Source organism: Haemaphysalis longicornis, unplaced genomic scaffold (assembly GCF_048455015.1).
Source record: "Haemaphysalis longicornis isolate Haplotype H1 unplaced genomic scaffold, Haemaphysalis longicornis Haplotype H1 scaffold_5, whole genome shotgun sequence".
Taxonomy (NCBI): Eukaryota; Metazoa; Arthropoda; class Arachnida; order Ixodida; family Ixodidae; genus Haemaphysalis; species Haemaphysalis longicornis.
Window position 1 is genome coordinate 48,084,200 of NW_027526385.1, and position 20,617 is coordinate 48,104,816.

Genomic DNA, 20,617 nt, shown 5'->3' on the forward strand with positions numbered 1-20,617 from the left:
TAGGGTTCCTAGGCTTAAAGTTGCCGTCCGTGAGGATAGAAAGTCCCTTACATAGTTATAGGCTTTCTCTCCACATTAAGTTTCCTGGAGATTTTCGAGTATGGCTGCATGCGACGCATTGTCAAACGCTCCCTTGACGTCTAGGGTAAGAATGGCGCTTTTTTGCGTGGCACTCAGGTTGTCAATCGCTTGTTCTTTAATTTGTAAAAGGATATCGTGGGTTGACAAGTGGGGGCGAAAGCCATACATGGTGTCCGGAAATCCCCCTCTGTCTTCTGGTGATTCTTCGATATGGCAGGTGAGTCTATTGAGAACCATGTGCTCCATTAGTTTACCCAAGCACGACGTCAGTGATATTGGTCTGAGGTTAAATATTTCGACAGGTTTGTTTGGTTTCGGAATCATTGTGACGTGGGCATCTTTCCAACTGGCCGGTAGCCTGCCTTGCTCCCATACATCATTGATTTTTTTTAGTATTTTGTTCTGCATGTCTTTGTGTTACGCAGTAATTTGTTCGTCACCTTATCGCTTCCCGGGGTGGTGTTTCTTGTGAGTTTGGCCAGAGCGGCGTCCAGCTCACACCTGGCGAATGGTCTAACTCGGGGTTGGGTTCCCTCTGTAGTCCAGATTGGTAACGGAGGGTGGGGCGGACGTGGTGCTATTATTTCCAAAGAACTTTTCTTTCGTCGCTTGGAGGACGTTCTTTTCTGTCCCTGAGAAATTGTGAATAAGGCGTGTGACGTGTTTTCTGGTACATGATTTGGATTCGTTATTTTGAGGCATGAGGGATCTCAGGATATTCCAAGTGCCCCTTGTACTAAGAGTCCCTTGTAGCCTGTCACATAGTTGATTCCAGTTCGGTCGAGCCAATTGATTTGCGTATTCTTCCGCTTGCTTTGTTAGATTTGCAATACGGAGTTTTAGCTTCCTATTGCACTTTTGTTTCTTCCACCTCCGGCTGAGGCTGCGGCGGGCGGCCTCCCAGATGTGCATAAGGTGAGGGTACACTGCTGGATTATCTATTGTCAGTTGAATTTGTTTTGTGTATTTGTTGACCCTTTCCACCAGGCGTTTTGTCCACGTTTCTAGGTCATCCAAAGAATTTTCCTCGTCATCTTCTTCCTCCTTTCTGAAGGCCATCCAATCCGTGATTCCTGCTTTGCCTACTCTGGTGGGTGTTCGGTTGTGGTGATGGTTGAGGCTCAGTTGGACTATGTGGTGGTCACTGCCCATTGTTTCATCTAGCCTCTCCCATTCTACATGTGGTATTCCCCTGGAGAAGGTGAGATAAGGGCTGGTGTCTTTCGACACGCTATTGCCGATCCTGGTGGGGTGTTGTGTGTCGTTCCACAGGGTGAGGCGGTATTGTTGGGCCACATCGTGGACTTCAGCCGCTGTCTTTAGAGTTCGGGTATATCCCCATGCTACGTGGGGTGCTTTGAAGTCCCCAACCATTATAAGTTTATGGCATTTTGTCACTTTCAAGACGGATCGAATTAGGTTGTCAAGGTCTCCTAGTTTGTCCGAAGGCGGGCAGTATATATTCAATATAAACAGGCTCTTGTGATTCTTCTTTGGAGGCAAAATTTTAACAATGGTGTTTTCAATCCTATGTTGGACGGAATGCTTCTGCGTCGTTAGATATTTCGAAGTTAGGATGGCTGTGCGGGTCCTGCCTTCTATGTGCGTTTCGTATCCCCGCAATGTTAATGAATCTGTCCCTGTCTCTTGAAGGACCAGGATGTCCGGTTTTTCATTTTCAGATAGTTGTGAGAGATTATGTCTCTTTAACTTAATTGTTCTACAGTTCCATTGCCAAATTTTGAGTCGTCGATCCACGCTCTTGTCGCCGACGTTTTGAGAGGGGCTACACGTCGTCATCGTCTAACGTCCCCTCCATTCTTGCTTCTCTTCCCGGGTAGCTTTTGGGCTTTTTACGAGCGTTGTCCTTTTCTTCTATGGTGGTAACTCTTCGATCTAGTTCGGTCTTTTCATTTATGATAGTGGCCAATGTGTCCTGAATTTTTCTTTGGGTTTCCAGGTTTTCTTTGAGGGTGGTGTTAATATTCTGAATTTGTGCTTGGATTTGCTCGAACGTTTTGTATAGCCATCTGCTGGAACATGCCCTGATCCTGCTTCATCTGGTTGACTTCTTTGTCTTGTCGAGCTTGGTGCAATTTCATTTGCTTTATTTCTTTCAGCACTTCTTCCATGTACGACTCGTAAGCGCATGTTCTTTCATCAATTCTTTGGTAATTCGCGTGTTCTCTTCAGCGTTACGCCTGTGTGCTTCGAAGGCAGCTGCCCAGTCGGGTGCATCTCGTCCTTCTTTGCTAGTGCAGGTACTAGGACAGGAGACTTGTGCAAAGGGAGGGAAGTGTTCGTCTGAGAATACTACTTTGGGCACGTCTCCTTGTGCACGCCTGGAAAGCGATCGTGATGGCGATCGCGACTCTTTACGGAACCTTTGACTTGAGCGAGAGTGTGATCTGGTAGAGGCTAGTTATTACGAACCACGGTGGAAGAGAGCACCGCGCAAGCCAGGGAACGAACGCGCTTCACCGCCAGTGTCCTCTTCATCCCCTTTCTTGATGATGATCCCGGCTAGCACAGTACATGTATACCATACTCTTTGCGGGGAATTTAATTAATGCCCCGTAGCCCAACCCTCCGTGGTAGGAGCGCCGTCTTAGTGCTTGTCAGGGTAAACCTGTAGGCTGCGAGTGGTATGGCTTAAGACGCGCGACGTGGACAACGTCGGTTTGTGGAGAGCGGGGTGAGGCTGACGGAACCAGCGGATGATTTCGTAGTTGACCTCAGTCACTTGGCGTACGACACGGTAGGGGCCGTAATACCTGGCTAGAAGCTTTTCCGAACGCCCTACGCGCCATGCAGGACACCAGAGCAGCACCAGGAATCCAGGTGCAAAGTGGCGGGTGCTGTGGCGGTAGTCGTAGCGATCCTTTTGAGAGCGCTGGGAGGAAGCGAGCCTGACACGTGCAGTGTTGGGGGCAAAGTGAGCCCGGGCAATGGCGTCTTGTGCATATACGGAAGGTGGCATAGGGTGTTCAAATAATGTGTCCAGTGGTAACGTCGGCTCTCGGCCGAATATGAGGTAGAAGAGAGAGAATCCGGCAGTATCAAGGCGCGACGAATTGTAGGCAAGCGTTATGTAACCCAAGACAATGTCCCTGTAACCATGGTCGTCAGAAACGTACATTCAAAGCATATTTGTTAAGGAGCCATGAAGTGAAAATACAACTTCGTTTAATTTGAAAGAAATAGGATTCACTATCTCACTCAGTTCCATTAAAGCCACAAAATATGTTTTTTAACAAAAAAAAGCAAGAATTATAAAAACGTTCAAATTTTGCGTGACAGCGACGTGTATGAACAAGAATGACGTCATACGGGCCCATTATAAAATATAATTTTCAGTGCGTTAACTGCACGTTAGCATTCAAGTGATGCGGTCAAATATTACTAGAGGCCCAATTACAGACGTACAGTCATATGTCGTCGCGACAGGTAAGTTAGGCGGCCGCAAATCGCACAAACAAAGTTCCGTGACGTCGTAGAAAGTTGCGGGAAATTGGCTAGAGGGTCGCGACTGCTTCAGACGTTTTCTTTAATATCTCCGTTATTTTTTCGAAGATTGCGATGATATTGGTATCATTGTTATCAGGAATAAGCAGTCTTTCTTATAAACCAAACTTGTATTTTGTCTTCATGGCTCCTTTAAAGTCCGGTTAAGGCGCTCTGTGGGGCCGTTGGTTTGAGAATGGTAGGCGGTAGTAACCTTGTGAACGGTTGTGCATGAGCGGAGGATGTCGTTGACTACTCGGGAAAGGAAGTATCGTCCGCGGTCTCTCAGGAGCTGGCGAGGAGCACCGTGGTGTAAGATCACATCGTGCAGGAGGAAATCGGCGACATCGGTTGCGCAGCTGGTTGGAAGAGCCCGCGTGATGGCGTATCGTGTCGCATAATCGGTGGCCACCGCAATCCACTTATTGCCGTTCGCAGCCCGGGGAAAGGGGCCGAGGAGATCTAAACCAACTCGGAAGAATGGCTCAATAGGTATATCGAGCGGCTGAAGAACCCTGGCGGGTAGCGTGGTAGGCACTCCTCTGCATTGGCACATGTCACAGACACCGACGTAACGACGAATCAAGTGGTACAGACCCGGCCAGAAGAAGCGGCGGCGCACGCGGTCATAGGTTTGGGAAACCCCTAGATGGCCAGCTGTTGGAAGGTCGTGGAGCTGCCGGAGTACATCTGAACGAAAGTGCTCAGGTACTACAGGAAGCAGATAAGAACCATCCGGGCGGACATTGCTGCGATAGAGGATGCCGTCCTTCATTTGTAACAACCGCAGTGAATGGTCGGAAGGGGCAGCGGTTAAGCTGTTGATGATCCGTCTCAAGGAGACGTCATGGCGCTGCGCAGCAGCAAGCTGATGAAAGGAGGAAATAGACAATACCGAGGTGGCGAGTGAGTCCGAAGTTGTAGGATCGGGGGGGTTCGACTGGGTACCGCGATAGACAATCAGCGTCTTGATGTAGACGACCGCATCTATAAACTACAGAATAGGAGTACTCCTGCAGCCGCAGAGCCCAGCGCCCGAGGCGTACGGTATAGGGTTTTTCAGGGACGCGAGCCAGCATAGCGCGTGGTGATCTGTGACGATAGAAAATTGTCGACCGTAGAGGTATAGGCGAAATTTGGCGACAGCCCACACTAGGGCAAGGCATTCCCACTCCGTAATAGAATAATTTCGTTCAGCTGGTGTCAGCAGGCGGCTGGCGTAGGCAATCACGCAGTCGTGGCAGGATTGGCGTTAAGCCAAGACCGCTCCAATGCCGTGACCACTAGCGTCAGTCCGTACTTCCGTCGGAGCGGCCTCATCGAAATGAGCTAAAATGGGCGCAGTTGTGAGGAGAGATGTCATGGTCTAGAAAGGCTGAGCTTGCTCACTACCCCACGAAGAGACGGTATCCTTTTTGGGAAGGTCAGGGAGAGGGCGGGCGATATCAGCGAAGTCTCGGATAAAGCGACGGAAATAGGAGCACAGGCCCGCAAAACTTCGAACATCTTTCGATGACCGGGGCACCGGAAAATCTCTAACCGCCTTGATCTTGTCGGGGTCAGGCTGCACGCCATTAGGGTCGACAAGGTGGCCCAAGATAGTTAGTTCGCGCCTAGCGAATCGACATTTCACGGAGTTAAGTTGCAGATTCGCTTGACGGAAAATAGCAAGGATTTCGGACAGGTGATGGAGATGAGCTTCGAACAATGGAGAAAAGATAATGACGTCATCGAGGTAGCACAGGCATGTAGACCATTTGAATCCCCACAGGAGAGAGTCCATCATGCGTTCGAAGGTAGCTGGCGTGTTGCATAGACCAAAAGGCATAACCTTGAACTGATATAAGCCGTCGGGGGTGACAAAGGCGGTCTTTTCTCGGTCCAGCTCATCGGCTGCAATCTGCCAGTAACCTGAGCGTAGGTGAATGGAAGCAAAGTACTTGGCACCGTGTAAACAATCTTAGGCGTAGTCGATTCTGGGAAGAGGGTAGACGTCCTTTTTGGTTACTTTGTTAAGGTGTCGGTAGTCTACACAGAATCGCCAAGTGCCATCTTTCTTCTTTACCAAAACTACCGGTGAAGCCCAGAGACTGCAGGAAGGTTCGATAATGTCCTTGGCGAGCATTTTGTCGACCTCTTTCTGGATGATGCCTCTTTCAGTATGGCGCACACGGTATGGACGCCGATGAATGGGTAGCGCATCACCTGTGTCGATTCGATGGGTGACTGTAGAACTTTGCCCCAAAGCTTTGTCGCCAAAGTCAAAGACGTCGGCAACTATCGCCCTATAACCATACTGCCCTATTTAGGCAAGTTAATCGAAAAACTTGGTGTAACTAGGCTGTGGAAAAGCTCTCTAAATTTCAACTACTAACCCCCTGTCAGTTTGGTTTTCGGCCTAATTTTCCACGGAGGCTGCTCTTATCGAGGTACCTGATTTTATGAAACAATTGATTGCGGCCTATTTGCAGCAGCTATATTGGTCGACCTCACAAAGGCATTTGATTCCATTACTCAGGATATTCTTTTTTCAAAATAAGAATCATTGGGTGTCTGTGGACCAACATTAGCGCTATAACAGTCATACCTGGTAGATTGGCTTCAGGCTGTGGAATGCAGTGGCACTCTTTCCGAATACAAGACAGTAAGTATAGGCATCCCTCAGGGTTCCATACTAGGACCACTGGTTTGTTGTTATTTATAAATGATCTTACATCTTTTTTTAAAATTTTCAAAATGCATATGCTTTACGCAGATGACACCACGAATTATTTAGCTTATTCTGACCTCTCGAACCTAACTAAAAAATTAAACGACGATTTAGTAAGGCTATCCGATTCGCACCGAAACAGTAGGGTAAATATAAACCGTAGTAAAACCAGTTTCATAATTTTTACTTGCATCATAAGCAAATTACTTCAATCCCCCATCTATGCCTTAACACACATTTTATCTACCCTTCAGATTACACGACATTCCTAGCAGTGGTGCTCGATAAACATTTAAAATTTCACTTCCACATCAAGTCACTTATTAGGGAAATTGCGTTTGATAATCATGTACTAATTAGAACTCGCACATATTTTCCTCTGGCAGTTCACCATTCTCTTTACAACTGTTTTGTACACAGTCATTTACATATTGTTTAGGTTCGTGGAGAAGCACCGATGATGTTCATCTATCACCGCTTGTTTCTTTGCGAATCCGTGCCATCCGAATCATTAATTTCACTCATCCGAGTGCTCCAAATTTATATTTTCACCTTCGAATCCTACCCCTTCTTTTTGAATATAAAATAAAAATGTGCATTTTGCTTTTTCGCATAAGAATTAATAAATTGATCCACAACTGCATCGACCAGTCGTTACTTTTTACCCCAACAACACCCGCTTTTCAGAACACAATAACCTAATTTTACCGAAATTTCACTCTAACTACAGCAAATGGACTGTCGTATTCGCAGCCATTGCAATATGGAATGAACTACCTACCCCCATAAATCAATTTCCTCTCCCCCTTTATTCCGCAACCAATTAAAATGTTTGCTACCCTGGCATAATGTATCAACTTGTCTCTATTGTAGCTCCCTTTTTTGCAGTGCCTCTGTTCTTATGTCTAATCCTTTTACAGCAATGTTTGATGTGCATTTGTTTGTATTGCTGCAAATGGATGTATATATGTGTGCGTATGCATATACATACATATATGTATTGCTTGATGCCCGTTTTTGCTCATTTTCTTTTTATGTATTGCTTACTTGTTGCCTACTCTAACGCTGTTCTGTTGCGCAACTTCTCACAGGAGGTCCCCCCGACAGTTTAACTATAGGAGCTCCTTCTGTATTACTACTTGTACTTTCTTTTAAAACGTCAAAATAAACTTCAAATTCAAATAAATAAACTTCAACTTCAAATGGGCGGTAGCGCCGTTATCCGCTCACTGTTACAACCCAATGCAATTCAAATTCCCTCCTTGGCAGTGCTCGCCTGCTCTCTTCCTGAAACTGCGCCAGCGGGAGTTCTGTTATTTTTGCGCTTGCTTCCTCCCACACGTGCCGGCATTGCAATGCCACTTTTTTTGCTTATTGTCGTAAAAACCGAAAACACCGGCCCGACGAGTGTTCCCATCTAAATGATTGCGGATGCGGCCGGTTAATGGGAATTTTAGTACAGCGTTTGTTGCCTTGGCATAGGGTAAAACGCTAAATTTTTGCGTCACGCTACGTAAACACCGCGAGAGGAGTTCTAGTAGTGTTTCATCAGTTTTGCGTTGCGACACACTAATGCTTACGGCCCCATCTCTCGAATGTTTTGCGAAATGAATCGCCGCCTGATCTGTCAGCGGAGTGCCGGAGTGCTAGTACATTTTACAACTATCCCAACAAGTGTAAACAAACGCTTTCCAGTTAGTATTGAATGCAACACGCCCATAACACGACATGAATATTCTCTTGCCTGAGTACGTTCCATAAAGAAAGCGTTGAAGCCCCGTGGAACTTCTTTCGTGCAATCGCAGAGAACGCTTTGAACTAAATGCCCGGGTTTGACGCATACATTTTATTCAAATTCAAAACAATCCAAAGACGTGTTTCGAGCGAGCAAAACGTCACAACATGCGTTGCAAGTCTGAACCGCGATTGACGGGCGATCGGTTGCTCCTGCCCGTCGTAAATTCGGCGCTCACCTCGCGCGCGGTTTGCGGGAACGTAACTCTGGCGCGAAAGCCGAGAAGGCTTTTAGCCACTCGCACTGCACATACCCGATGTGAGGTTGAGTCGTACGTCACTCGAAAAAGATAATCCAGAGCATGGGAAGCACTATCCACGCGCAGAAGCACAACATCGCATTTTATCGTGAAGCGAACGTGTCCACAACACAAACACAGCTTCGGGCAAGCTTCGTTCGGACAGTCAGCGATGTTACGACGGTACAAAGCTGCGCGAGGGCGACGTGCTAACAACGCGACGTATATAAACACAGGAGCAAATAACTTGGTCCATCGGAAGCAAATTACTGTCCACAGAAGAGCGAAACCGTGGATGGTTGTCGCGTTACTTGGCCGCCATGTTGAAACGCAAGCGGCCTCACGTACGCACGCTATTCTGCTGAAATAGCGTCCGCTACTCTTCCGTACGCTAAACGAAGAAACGGCTTAACCTACGCCGCATGCGCAGTGCGAACGACGCAAAAAAAAAAATAGCGTTCGCTAACTCTTTGCGTACGGCTGGGTACGTTATTCTAGAACTCACTAATTACGTATATTTTGCCTCGAACGTACCTACAGTATGACAAGCGCCCGCGGTTCACAGGTTTCCAACGCTTATGACTATATAAATCTCTTGGATTTCGAAACCTCTGTTGGTCGCCATGACGACAGCCGCTACGACGAAATGCCGTGTGGCTCTACTTGCGTCTAGCGAGCGAGCTATGTCGACAAGGCGAGCCCCTAAAATGCTCTGCATTTAAAGGACATAAATCCCAGGACTATCGAGTAGTGGCGCAGTCACAGCTGATAGTCCACGAGGGACGTCTTCTGTTTCAAGCCGGGGCGCACACACCCGCTCGTGCCCGAGCGAAGGATTGATGGCATCGCCACTCTGCGCTGTTTGAATGTCTCTTAGCTACCGTCGAATGACTGGACTGGGCACTGCCTCGCTCTTCGGGAGGAGCATCATCTCGATTCTCGAGGTGGGGTTCACCAGGAAGACATATGTGGCGGTCCCGAAAAGAGACGACGCACTGCTTCATTCCCGTATGACAACCGTCACTAGAATTGCGAAGAGAAAATTTTCGGCCCATCAGCACGTTTCAGATTCGCCTGGTGGGGTTAAGCAAGGCCGCTCCTTGTCGTAATACGGCTTCATTCAAATCGCGAGCACTTCCTCATAGTTGACGTTTCTAAGGCGGCGAACAACTTTATAAGGCCCGAAATACCGACGAAGCTGTTTATCCGAACGTTCACGCTGTCGTGCTGGTGTCCAAACCGAAACCGCGCAATCAGGTTCAGAGAACACGGCCCGCCTGTGTTTATTGCAGCGACCAGCATCGGAACTTTGCTGACGTTCAGTTCGCTGCCGTGCGGGCTGGAGCGCTCTGTGGGCTCTTTGTACAAAGTAGTCGACGTCGCTGTTCTCATCCTCACGAACCGGTAACATGCAATCAAGAGTCGTAGTGGCAGTGCGACCGTAAACCAGCTGAAATGGAGTAATTGCTGTGGTCTCCAAAACGGCCGTGCTGTACGCGAATGCTCATCCCACGTTTTCTGCTCTACGTTGACACACAGAGAGCATGTCGGTGAGGGTTCTGTTCAGTCTTCCAGTCAAACCATTAGTCTGCGGATAGTAGGCAGTTGCTCGCCTGTTAGTGGTGTGGGTTATTATCATGTCGGACTGCACGAGATCAGCCGTGAAAGCTGTGCCTCTGTGTGGTATGACAATCTGGGGAGCTCCTTGCCTCAAAACGATGTTGTGGACGAAGAAGTGAGCTACCTCAGCCGCAGTTGCTCTTGGGACCGATGCTGTCTCTGTGTACCGCGTGAGCTAGTCGGTCGCCACACCGATCCATCCATTCCCCTTCGCAGAAGTAGGAAACGGGCCCAGGAGGTCCATTCCGCCCTGCTGGAAAGGGGCCATCGGTGGTGTTACGAGCTTAAGAAGCCCTGCTGGCTCTAAAGGCGCAACGTTCCTGCCCTTGCAGCAGTTCTTGACGAGTGGTGGAGTGTTCGCACGACGTATTGGAGCGGATGTTCGGCAGCCCACGGCTGACGCCCAATTGCCCCGCCGAAGCTTCGTCGGGACAGGCGTATAAAATTTCCTAACGGAACGCTGTTTTCACGACGAGTGCGAACGCGTCCTCACCATTTGGGAAAACCCGCCTGTACAAAACGCCGTTCCGGAGGCCAAAAGACGAGATTTTTCGGCCAAAGCGCGCGGAATTTGAACATTGCAGTCTTTCAATTGCTGGATGGCAAGAAGCAGTTCAGGATCTTTTCGTTGGAGTTTGGCCATTTCAGAAAATGGGAAAATCTTCGTCGGTGTCTGGGCGTGCCGAATCGACGGGCGCCCGGGACAAGCGATCGGCATCGCTATGCTTTTTCCCGGACTTGTAAGCTACCCTCATGTCGTACTCTTCCAACCAGAGGCTCCATCTAGCTGGGCGTCCAGATGGGTCGTTAGGTTTGCCGGCCAGCACAACGAATGCTGGTCACTGATAAGTTGAAGCGGCCTGCCATAAAGGTACGGCCGGAACTTAGCGATTGCCGAGGCGATGGCTAGACTCTGTTTTTCTGTTGAGTAATTCGTCTCTACCTTTGAAAGAGTGCGACTGGCATAGGCTAGAAGTCGTTCGGCTCCGTCCTGCCACTAAACGAGGACTCCACCAGGACCGAAGTTAGTGGCATCACTGTAGATTTCTGTATCCGCGTGTTTCGTCAGAACGAGACAGTACTGGCACTCATTGTGTCGGTCCCGCAGATCATTGAAGGCAACCTCTTGCTCTCCTTCCCATGCGAAAGGTGTCTGTCAGCCACGTCAATGGTTCCGCCAGATTAAAACAAAGTATCTATAAATAGTTTGTAATACGCGGAGTGGCAGAAAAAGCGCGTAACAGCTTTTTTTATCGCCTGGTCTTGGAAGGCTGCTACAACTGCCGTCTTCTCACAATCTGGTAGTTGTTTGTAGACGAAGTTGCTCTTTTCTGGTTTTATTGTAAAACCAGCCGACCTTGTAGCGTCCAAAACCAGTGGAAGTCTTTGTAAGTGTTCATCAATGGGGGCAGATAACACGGCGACATCGTCGAGGTAAATGAGACACGACTGCCTTTTTAAACCGGCCAAGACAGTGTCCATCGTTCGCTGGAACGTCGCGGGTGCTGAGCAGAGTGCGAACGGAAGTGCTTCGAACTGAGAGTCCATCGGGTGTGACACGCGTGGTCTATCCCCTGTCTCGCTTATCAACCTGAATGTGCCACTACCCACTTTTGATGTCTAAAATTGAGAAATACTTTTCATTACGCAGCCTTTCTATGCGTGGAAGTGGGTAGACATCTCGGTTTGTTGCACTATTCAGCTGTCTGTAATCGACGCAAAATCGTAAGGTTTTGTCTTACTTTTCTACCAGCACCAAAGGGGGTTCCCACGGACTTGCCGACGGTTGAATCCCATCGTCTCGTAACATTTAATTTGCTTGGCTCCAAGTGGCTACCTGGTAGACTTACCTGGTCGTTTCGCCTACATGATTTGATGCTTGGCCGTAGGCATTTGTGGAACTTTCGACGAAGTGGAGAAACATTCGCGGAAATTCCCTAGGACTGTCAGGTGGTTGTGCTGGTCTGGTGACAGGTCTGGGCTGAGTGGATTAAGCCGACAATGTCGTTCGGAGCCTATGCTTCATGACAACGTGTTGCCACAGTGCAAACATCTGCCGCTTGAACAAACTCGCGCCGGGAGGTGATGGCGGTCCCTTTTGGGGACTGCTGAAGCTCATTCCCGAAATTCGTCAGCATGACATCTGCACAGCTGCTATGCAGGTGAATCAGGCTCCTTGAAACACAACACAAAACACGCCACCGGGCCAGCTCCGCTACGACCGGCGCGCAGCCGGCGCAGCTACGCTGCTCGGCGTACGCCGCTTGGGCAGTAACGACGCCAGCTGGAATATCACTTGAACACTTTCTTCGGTTTACGTGCGCGAACGCCACGTACGGCGAGAAACGCTGATGCGCAATACAACACCGACAAGGCTGTCTGTAATCAAGCATAGTACACACACGACCCAAGTCCCATCCTTCAGCTCAGCCTCACAGCATTCGAAAGAGGCTAACACCACCGTTCGCTAAAACCACACAAACAATTCTTGTTGCGATTCATCCTGGTGGTCTTGGCGTGCCTTCTGCATCATAATAATGGCCGAGGGAGCACGCACGAGAAATCTCTCCCTACATCAGACCCATTACTAAAGATGCAAAGTAATGATCAATAATCTCGGGAGAGACCAGCGGTTTGAGATAGGTGGCGAGGCAGTGGAAGTGGTAAGTGAATATATCTACTTAGGCCAAGTACTGACCCCGTATCCCAACCACGAGGCAGAGATAATTACTAGGATAAGAATGGGATGGAGTGCGCTCGGCAGACATTCTCAAATAATGAATGGCGCATCCTACCATTGTCCCTGAAGAAGAAAGTTTATGACAGCTGCAGCTTACCGGTACTAAGCTACGGGGCAGAAACTTGAAATCTCACTAAAAGGGTTGCAATGGAAGGGAAGATGATGGGTGAAACATTAAGGAACAAGGAAAGAGCCGAGCGGGCAAGGGAACAAATGCTTGTTAAGGACATATTAGTAGAAATTAAGAAGAAATGGGGATCCCTAGAGAAGGCAAGCGTGGCAGGGGGCGTCATAAAGTTAGATTGGCAGATGATATCAACAAGTGTGCGGGGATAAATCGGTCACAGTTACCACAGGACCGGGATAATTGGAGATTTATGGGAGATGACTTTTGATGATGATGCGAAATGATGATGATGATGCGATGACGATGAACCATACGAAATTGCTCAACCTCGGCCAGTGTAGTTCACTCTACAAAAAGAGTGCTACAAAAAGAGTGCAGAGGACGTGGACAAAGATACGTAAGTAGGGTGGACGAGCGGTCGTTGTCCAGGACCTTTTCGCCCTTTTTTATTTTAAATGCAGAGCATTTCAGTAACTCACGATGTCACCCGCGTTGACGTCCGTAGTCGTAGAGCGCACCCCTCCCCTTACACTATATAAAAAAACTTTCCGGCGCCTGGTTTCGATCCCTCATTGCTGCGGGCGGAACGCAATGTACATGGTGCTCTACCCACTGCGCCACGAAGCCGACACAGAATGGGAGGCTACGAACGTGCCTTATATTCTTGACTCATTCAAACTACGTCAAGAAGCTGCTGATACAACGCATTCACTACCACCAATTCCCCAAACACTAAACGTTAACGCAATACACCCACCCCTATGCGACGCATTTACTCGAGTCCCCCTCGCGGGGAGATGGGCTCAATTTTACGATAGTAAGCGAAATAAGTGACCGCCAAAAACAACGCGTTGTGGACTGCGCAGTAAGGTGCCGGCACGTGCGAGAACCGCTCGCGCTGTTCGTTCCAGGCAGGGGGCGCGCGAGCACTGCGAAGGCGGGAAATTTGAACTGCTTTGGACAAACCTCCGTTCAATTCATCAAGAGAGAAGTGAGACAGGGAGGCGAAGAGCGTGATGGGTAGTAGCAGTAAGCGGATAACGGTGCCACAGGCCGTTATGGCGAATCACTGCTCTGCATTTACGACAGCTTTCACGTTGAGTGGAACGGCTTTAATTTTTTTTCAAGTTGTTGCTGCTGTTGTTCCATACGGTGCCACATTGTTTCGACGACGGTCGCGAGTTAGAGCGGGAACGTCACTTCTCACACGCTTTGCTTCCGATTGTCTGCAGTTTATGTCGTCGAAGACGGGTAACATTTACCCCACTGAGGGTATGGACTACGAGTTCCATCAACCGACCCAGACCCATTTATGGGTCGAAAGAAACGTCGAGAAGGCACGCAATATAAATTTTCTGCATAGAATGTTTGCCTACGACGACGGTAACACCATCGGCATGAAGGTGCGTTGCCGGCTGTTCTACACTTTTTACTGCACTCTAGCGTAAAACACAGAACTGCTTTTGCTCGTGAAGGCTGCCATAACATGCCTGATAAAACCCCCCAGAAACGAGTTTCGTTCGCGGCTGCATTGTGCATGCTTAGTTCCACAGACGCCATTTCGCTGGAATATGGGGTCGTAGTGTACTTTTGGTGCGTGGTATGCAACGCGAGGACCCTGACGAATAAACATTGGCCGCGTATCTGCTCCTTTCGTTGCAAATGTCGTCAAAAGATATTCTTTGTAGAAATTTGCCAAAGAAATGCCACCCTTTGCTTTCCCGCTCACCTCTCATGCTGCTCCTCGCCCGTCGCGCTCATCTCAAGGCAAACACACTAAAGGTTTGCTCAAGGCGACTTGAATTTACCGCGTTCCACTGCTCCAGGCCGGGTTCCTCGATGCCAGCGCTGCAGTACGACGGAGACGCGCGCGAATTGAGGAGGCCGACTTCGAGGTTTATAGAACCACGTTTCCGTGCTCCACGTGCGTTCCGAGCAGAATATGGAATCTAGCTAGTGGAACCTTTCGTTGCTGTTGCAGCGTGATTTCTCATATGCCGCCAGGAGGTGGCGCGGGCAGCAGCAGGTGACGGTTTTCTGCAGTAGGTGTAGAAAATGATTTGCTATCGAAAAAACCAAGCATCCATGAATTTTTTAATAAAAGGACACTGTAAATGTCCCTTGTGTACTAATTTCCTGTCTTATATTTGCGTAATGTTTTGTTCTTGTTCAACAAAGCTGACAGCTATGAACATATAAACCGGGCTTAGACGTTTACGTTTGGCTCTGAGTAGATAAGACTATTGCGGAGCACCTATTTTACTTTGGCAGGGCGGCTGAATCGTGTCACAGACAGACAGACAAGCAGACATACGGACAGACGCAAATTTCCGGGTTTAAGTAGCCCAAGAAAGACTATCGTATTAAAAAGCGGGACCGCTTACGGGGACGGCCAGCCGGGGCGTGACGGAGACACGAGTTTGCAGAAGAGAGCGCGCGCTGCGGGCAACGAGCCGTGTTCTGCATGGCTGGACATCGGCAGCTGCATCGATGCGGAATCTCACCCTGGGAACTTATTAGTACACTATAGTTTTAACGACGATAGTATTTCTTGGGCTGCTTGAACGCCAAAACTTTGGTCATTCTCAATGTCTGTATTCAGCCGCTTGGCGAAAAGTTGAAGAGTATTTCGAACGTTCATATAGGCTACACAATTCCAAACTATAAATGTGGTGGAAATGTTCGAAAGTATCTCGAACAATGTTCAAGGCAATGTCGAGAGTATATCGACACGTTTATATAGGCCAAACAATTTCAAACTATAAATGTGTTGGCAATGTTCATAATTGTCAATATTGTTAAGCAAAGAGATAACATTAGCATAGTTGAAGTAAGGAATAATTAAGTGATTGTTGCCGCGTTCTTTTAGTAAATATACTTGGCTCTCAGATTTCTGTGATAGCCAATAAAATTCATTCAAAAAGATGTTTTGACCCGGAAATACAAATAGCGCTCACCCCGACTTACAACAGTAAGGAAATGTTTTAGTAGATGGCGCGGTGGCAGTTGAACGCAGTAATAGTTCACTAGAACATTCACCCTGTTTATCGTTGCGGGAAAGGACATGTAAAGTTAGCGGGAAAAAGAGGAGAGGCCTTTTCGCGTCAGGAGCGGCAGACAACTATCGTCTTTCAACGACATTGAGAGCGAAGTGAGTAGGTACGCGGCCATTTTTTTCTTGATTATACAGCTGCTTGGGTCCACGACCGGTTCATAGCACCCTGCACCCACAGCCTGGAACGGGCTAATTGTTTTAATGCGAAGCTGCTTTTCGCAGCTAGAATTGTGCACATATTTCCTTATCACGATCAGGGGCGGGTTACGACAAAGCCAACCTTATCGCGAATGCGCGGGAGAAGACGCCTGTACCTCTGGGTTTATCAAAACTTTCCCAGACGAAAACTGCATGGCAATCGGCTTCGCAGACGATTCTATCATCCCGCCGAGTTTGATTTACTTTTCCTACTTAGTTCACAACATTGTTGTGAGCGTTACGCAATTCCCGCCCGCTATCACCCATACGGGAGAAGTATATTTTTCCGACTTCAGCTCAAATAGCTTGTACAGCCTCTTCTTGAAGAGAGGCAGGATGTCTTGCCACGGCCAACATCCCCAAAGTTCTTTATATGGGTATCAATGAGAGGATCAAACATGGCGAACAGTTCAAGACACCCAGGGAATTTGCTATTTTGGGGAGACCCTATTAAATCATAAGATCTCTTGAGAGAGGGCCCTCGTTCTGCCAGAAATGCAACAGAACTACGCGCTGAAAGTTTTCCACGAAGTTGACCGTTCCGAGTAGTGCCCCTTAAGGGATCGAATGACGGAGGCCTTCAAAGAACTTCACTTGTACAGGTCCAGCACGTATTGTTTATGACTCACTTCTCTCGTCTTTGTTTGAGCACGCATAGGGCTTGTTCCATGAACTGAACCCATCTGGCTTTGGTCTTTTCTTGCCGTTTAGGAGGGGAGGGAAATGGGAAGAAGTTAAGAATAATAAAAGGGGGATAGTTAGTGCGTGTATATTAATATGTTTAAGTGCAAAATAACCAAAACGATACACAGGAAAGAAGAAGAGACAGGACGTGCGCTAATTTTTCACTGAAATTAATCACCGGCGGAGCCAGTAAATATAGGAAAACTGGCGCATGCCCAGCATGCACAGCAGTGGGAAATCAAAAAGTGCGCACATGTGCTACTTAAACGAAACGCTCGAAAAATGATTTCTCGGAGTTTAACAGGGACACCGGCGTATCACTGATAGAGTTATCACTGAAACATCGCCGACGTGTCACTGACACAGGAAATTGATAGCCCCAAGAAGTCATTTTTTTTTTGCGTGTTTCGTTTGAGTAGCCCATACGCGCACTTGTTGTTTCCCACTATGGCGCAGGCTGCGTATGCCCCAGTCTTTTTATATTTACTGGCTCCGCCGGTGAGAAATTCTGCTGCAAGTTAGCGCTTGTCCTGTCACTTCTTTTCTCTTGTGTATCGTTTTGGTTATTTTGCGCTTAAACATATTTGAGGAGTGGGAATGCTACGGTATTTACCCACCATCGCGTTTTGTCTCAAGCTACGGGGACAGGTCTTACTCCTACGCAGCTGCAGCGAGGATGTGTATATGTGTGTAGCACCGAAAAAAAAATGCCGGTTCGGTTACGGTTCAGGTTCAAACGAATTCACTTTGTTCCGGTTCAGTTCCGGCTCTACAAAATAGCGTACCGAACCAGTTCGGTGTCAGTGATGCGTCCTTTTACCAATTGATGGCCTCTTGAGTCTACGTGTAACGGCCGCAAATTGAAATTTGAACAATGCCGGGAATGAAGATTCGAATCTTTAGTTCTTCGGAGTCCTTCCATAAACGGAGAGGCCCATATCATATATTTCATTCGGCGTTGCTTGCACTACCACATTATAGCACAGAAACCTCCGAGTCAGGTGGCTTCCGGTAATTTTCTTACAGCACATTAAACGATATTTCAAACAAACCGCGCTCTCTCTATGCGCCTTCGCTGTGCGCGTTCCGAAACTGTTGGACCGCAGCTGCTCATATCCTAGTCCGAGGGCCTTGCCCATCAGCTGGATCAGCTCCGTGAATCGACGCCATGAATGGTTTTGCGTTACTGAAACGGCGTAGAAAAACAGCGCTCAAGACGGGACACATCGCTGTTTTGAGCGCTGTTTTTGTGTGAGGTATGAACCAACGAGCCCAAACTATTCCATTGCTTTAGTGAAACATGTTTACCTCAGACTGAATATTTCTGACCTGACTTCAGGATTATGCACATTATGCAACGAACATTACAGATTACAACCATTACAGATTGGAGCGTGTTAAATATACCCCCGATCACAGAACATTCAACAAATGGCGGTCTGAAGCATGGCGCCTATAGCAGACAGATTCCACAATCCGGTTATATGCCGTCACTGCTGCCACGGGCTTTATTTGAGCTAATGTAAGCTATGTACAGCCGGCAGCAAAATAAGCCGGGACACGCAAGCACGTGGCAAAATGCATCGCCGCGACATCGGACGTAGCACTTCTGGTATCGTGACATCCATGTGCGCGTGCGCGTCCAACCACGCTCACTCTCAAGCCAAGCTGATGACATTCAGCGTTTCGCCATAGGGGTCACTTTTTTTGCCAACATTGCGCGCTCGCAGACGCTTCGGTGGCGAACGCCGAGGGTGAAGTGTGCGTTTTTCACTCTTCCCCAATCTAGCATGTCCCGCCGCTCTTTGCGATGGTCTTGCGCCACCTATATGACGTTTTTATCTAAAATATGCAGTTGCTTGGTAACTAGACAAGAATACACCAAAACGGAACGGAATTGAGGCAAGAAATATATTATTTGAATAAAGTGTGATAAGAAGTCACTTTGCACAAGTACTAAACAGGTACTGGCGAGAAAAAAAACGTGAGCAGAGATCGGCGTGGTCGTGGGTTTGACAAAAAAGAACAAAAATAGTAGTAGGTTGCAATACGCATTGAATTGATTGGCACATGGACTAACCAGAAGTGTCGCGTTTAGGCAGCGAAACAAACGCTGTCACCCTTAAAACTATGTTATCGGAATCTCGTTTTCAATGCGTCCTCTATCGGAGCCAGGCAGATAGAGAAAAGCAGGTTTCACCCTCGCCGTTCACCACCGAAGCATGTGCCAGGGAGACGTTTCGAGCATCAAAAGCTACCCCTAGCGTCAAGCACCCAATGCTACCATGTTTGCCGCTTGAAGAGAAAAACCACAGGGAAGTACAGTTGGGTTTGGACGCGCGCGCGCACATCCGTGTCTCGAGACCACAAGTGCAACTTCAGATGGCGCGGCAATGCATTTTGGAACACGCTCGCGGTCTCCGGCTTGTTTTGCCACCGGGTGTACGTGCAGGCCAGACCTACACCATATCATCTGGGAATGTCCACAGTAAAATAAAATTGTTAGGTACTATCTGGACCGAGGTGCAGTGGGAGATTATTCGTGTCCGGGTTTTCCGAATGACCGAAAACGCTGGCGCAGACGAAGGGTGTCTGGCCACTGTCCAAGGGGATGAAGGGGCTCCTGCTCTCGGTTTCCTTCAGAACCATGTTTGACAAATGTTGTTTTTCTATCTCATCTCAGATGGAGAAACTCCTGGATGCTTATCCGGACGACAAGTGCGTGGTGTTCGACGAATTGGGGGACGACAGCTTCGAGAACGACTACACCTACAAGAACAAGACAGTGAACTTCGACCAGTTTGAGATGCTCAAGGCAGTCTCCAGCGCCATGGTAAAGCGATACGGCCCGGCCTTCGAAGCAAAGTACTACACATGACAAATAAACCATGGCCTGCAACCGAAGCAACCGAACTCTCCTGGTGACAAGACTCTTGGATTAGTGAAGATAACTGTCGATATATTCATGGTCGCCACTGAAGTCTGTGATGTCTGCGACATGCATGCATGCATGCATGCATGCATGCATGTATGTATGTATGTATGTATGTATGTATGTATGTATGTATGTATGTATGTATGTATGTATGTATGTATGTATGTATGTATGTATGTATGTGCGTGCGTGCGTGCGTGTTGTGCGTGTGCACTTGCGCGGGTGCAGGCGCGGGCGCCTATTTCTGCGTGTGTGTATGTGTGTTTGTCTGCGTGCATGTATGTGTGTGTGTTCGTGTATGTATGTGTGTTTGTGTGCTTGTATGTATGTATGTATGTATGTATGTATGTATGTATGTATGTATGTATGTATGTATGTATGTATGTATGTAAGTATGTAAGTATGTATGTATGTATGTATGTATGTATGTATGTATGTATGTATGTGTGCGTATATGTGTATGTATGTATGTATGCACCGTATTTACCCGATTCTAACGCGCACCCGATTTTCCTGGCAAAAAAAAAACGAAAAAGCTTGCACCTCCGATTGTAACGCGCACGGGACTTTGTGATCCAGACAAACGAATGCGAGAGAAATGGGCGATTTATTTCGCGAGGTAATCTCACTCATATCACTCCTCGTCGCTCTCCTCTGACCACAACATCTCGGCCTCGGCGCCTTCAAGCGTGTTCGCGATGCCACACTTCTGAACGAACGTTCAACCATGGTCTATGGGATCGTGGCCCACGCCTCGCACACCCATCCCGAGAGCTTCTCCAGAGGGGCACGCTTGAGCCGACCGCTCGTTTTGAACGCGTGGGAGCCGCTGCTGCCATTGCTGTTATCAAGCGCGCAAGTGAAACGATTTGACGATTTGTGTGAACTCCGATAGAAAAACCTAGGCGCCTAGGCTTGCTGCGTCCGAAA

At 48.1% G+C, this 20,617-nt stretch overlaps 1 protein-coding gene across 1 annotated transcript in view; it reads left to right on the forward strand.

The window, feature by feature from the left end:
• Positions 1 to 19,630, forward strand: part of LOC144139675 (uncharacterized) — a 52,400-nt gene extending 32,770 nt beyond the window's left edge. Inside the window, exon 4 of the mRNA XM_077671964.1 lies at positions 19,436 to 19,630. Within this exon, the coding sequence (XP_077528090.1) occupies positions 19,436 to 19,630 (195 nt within the window). The remainder of the gene's footprint in view (positions 1 to 19,435) is intronic.
• The last annotated feature ends 987 nt before the right edge of the window (positions 19,631 to 20,617 follow it).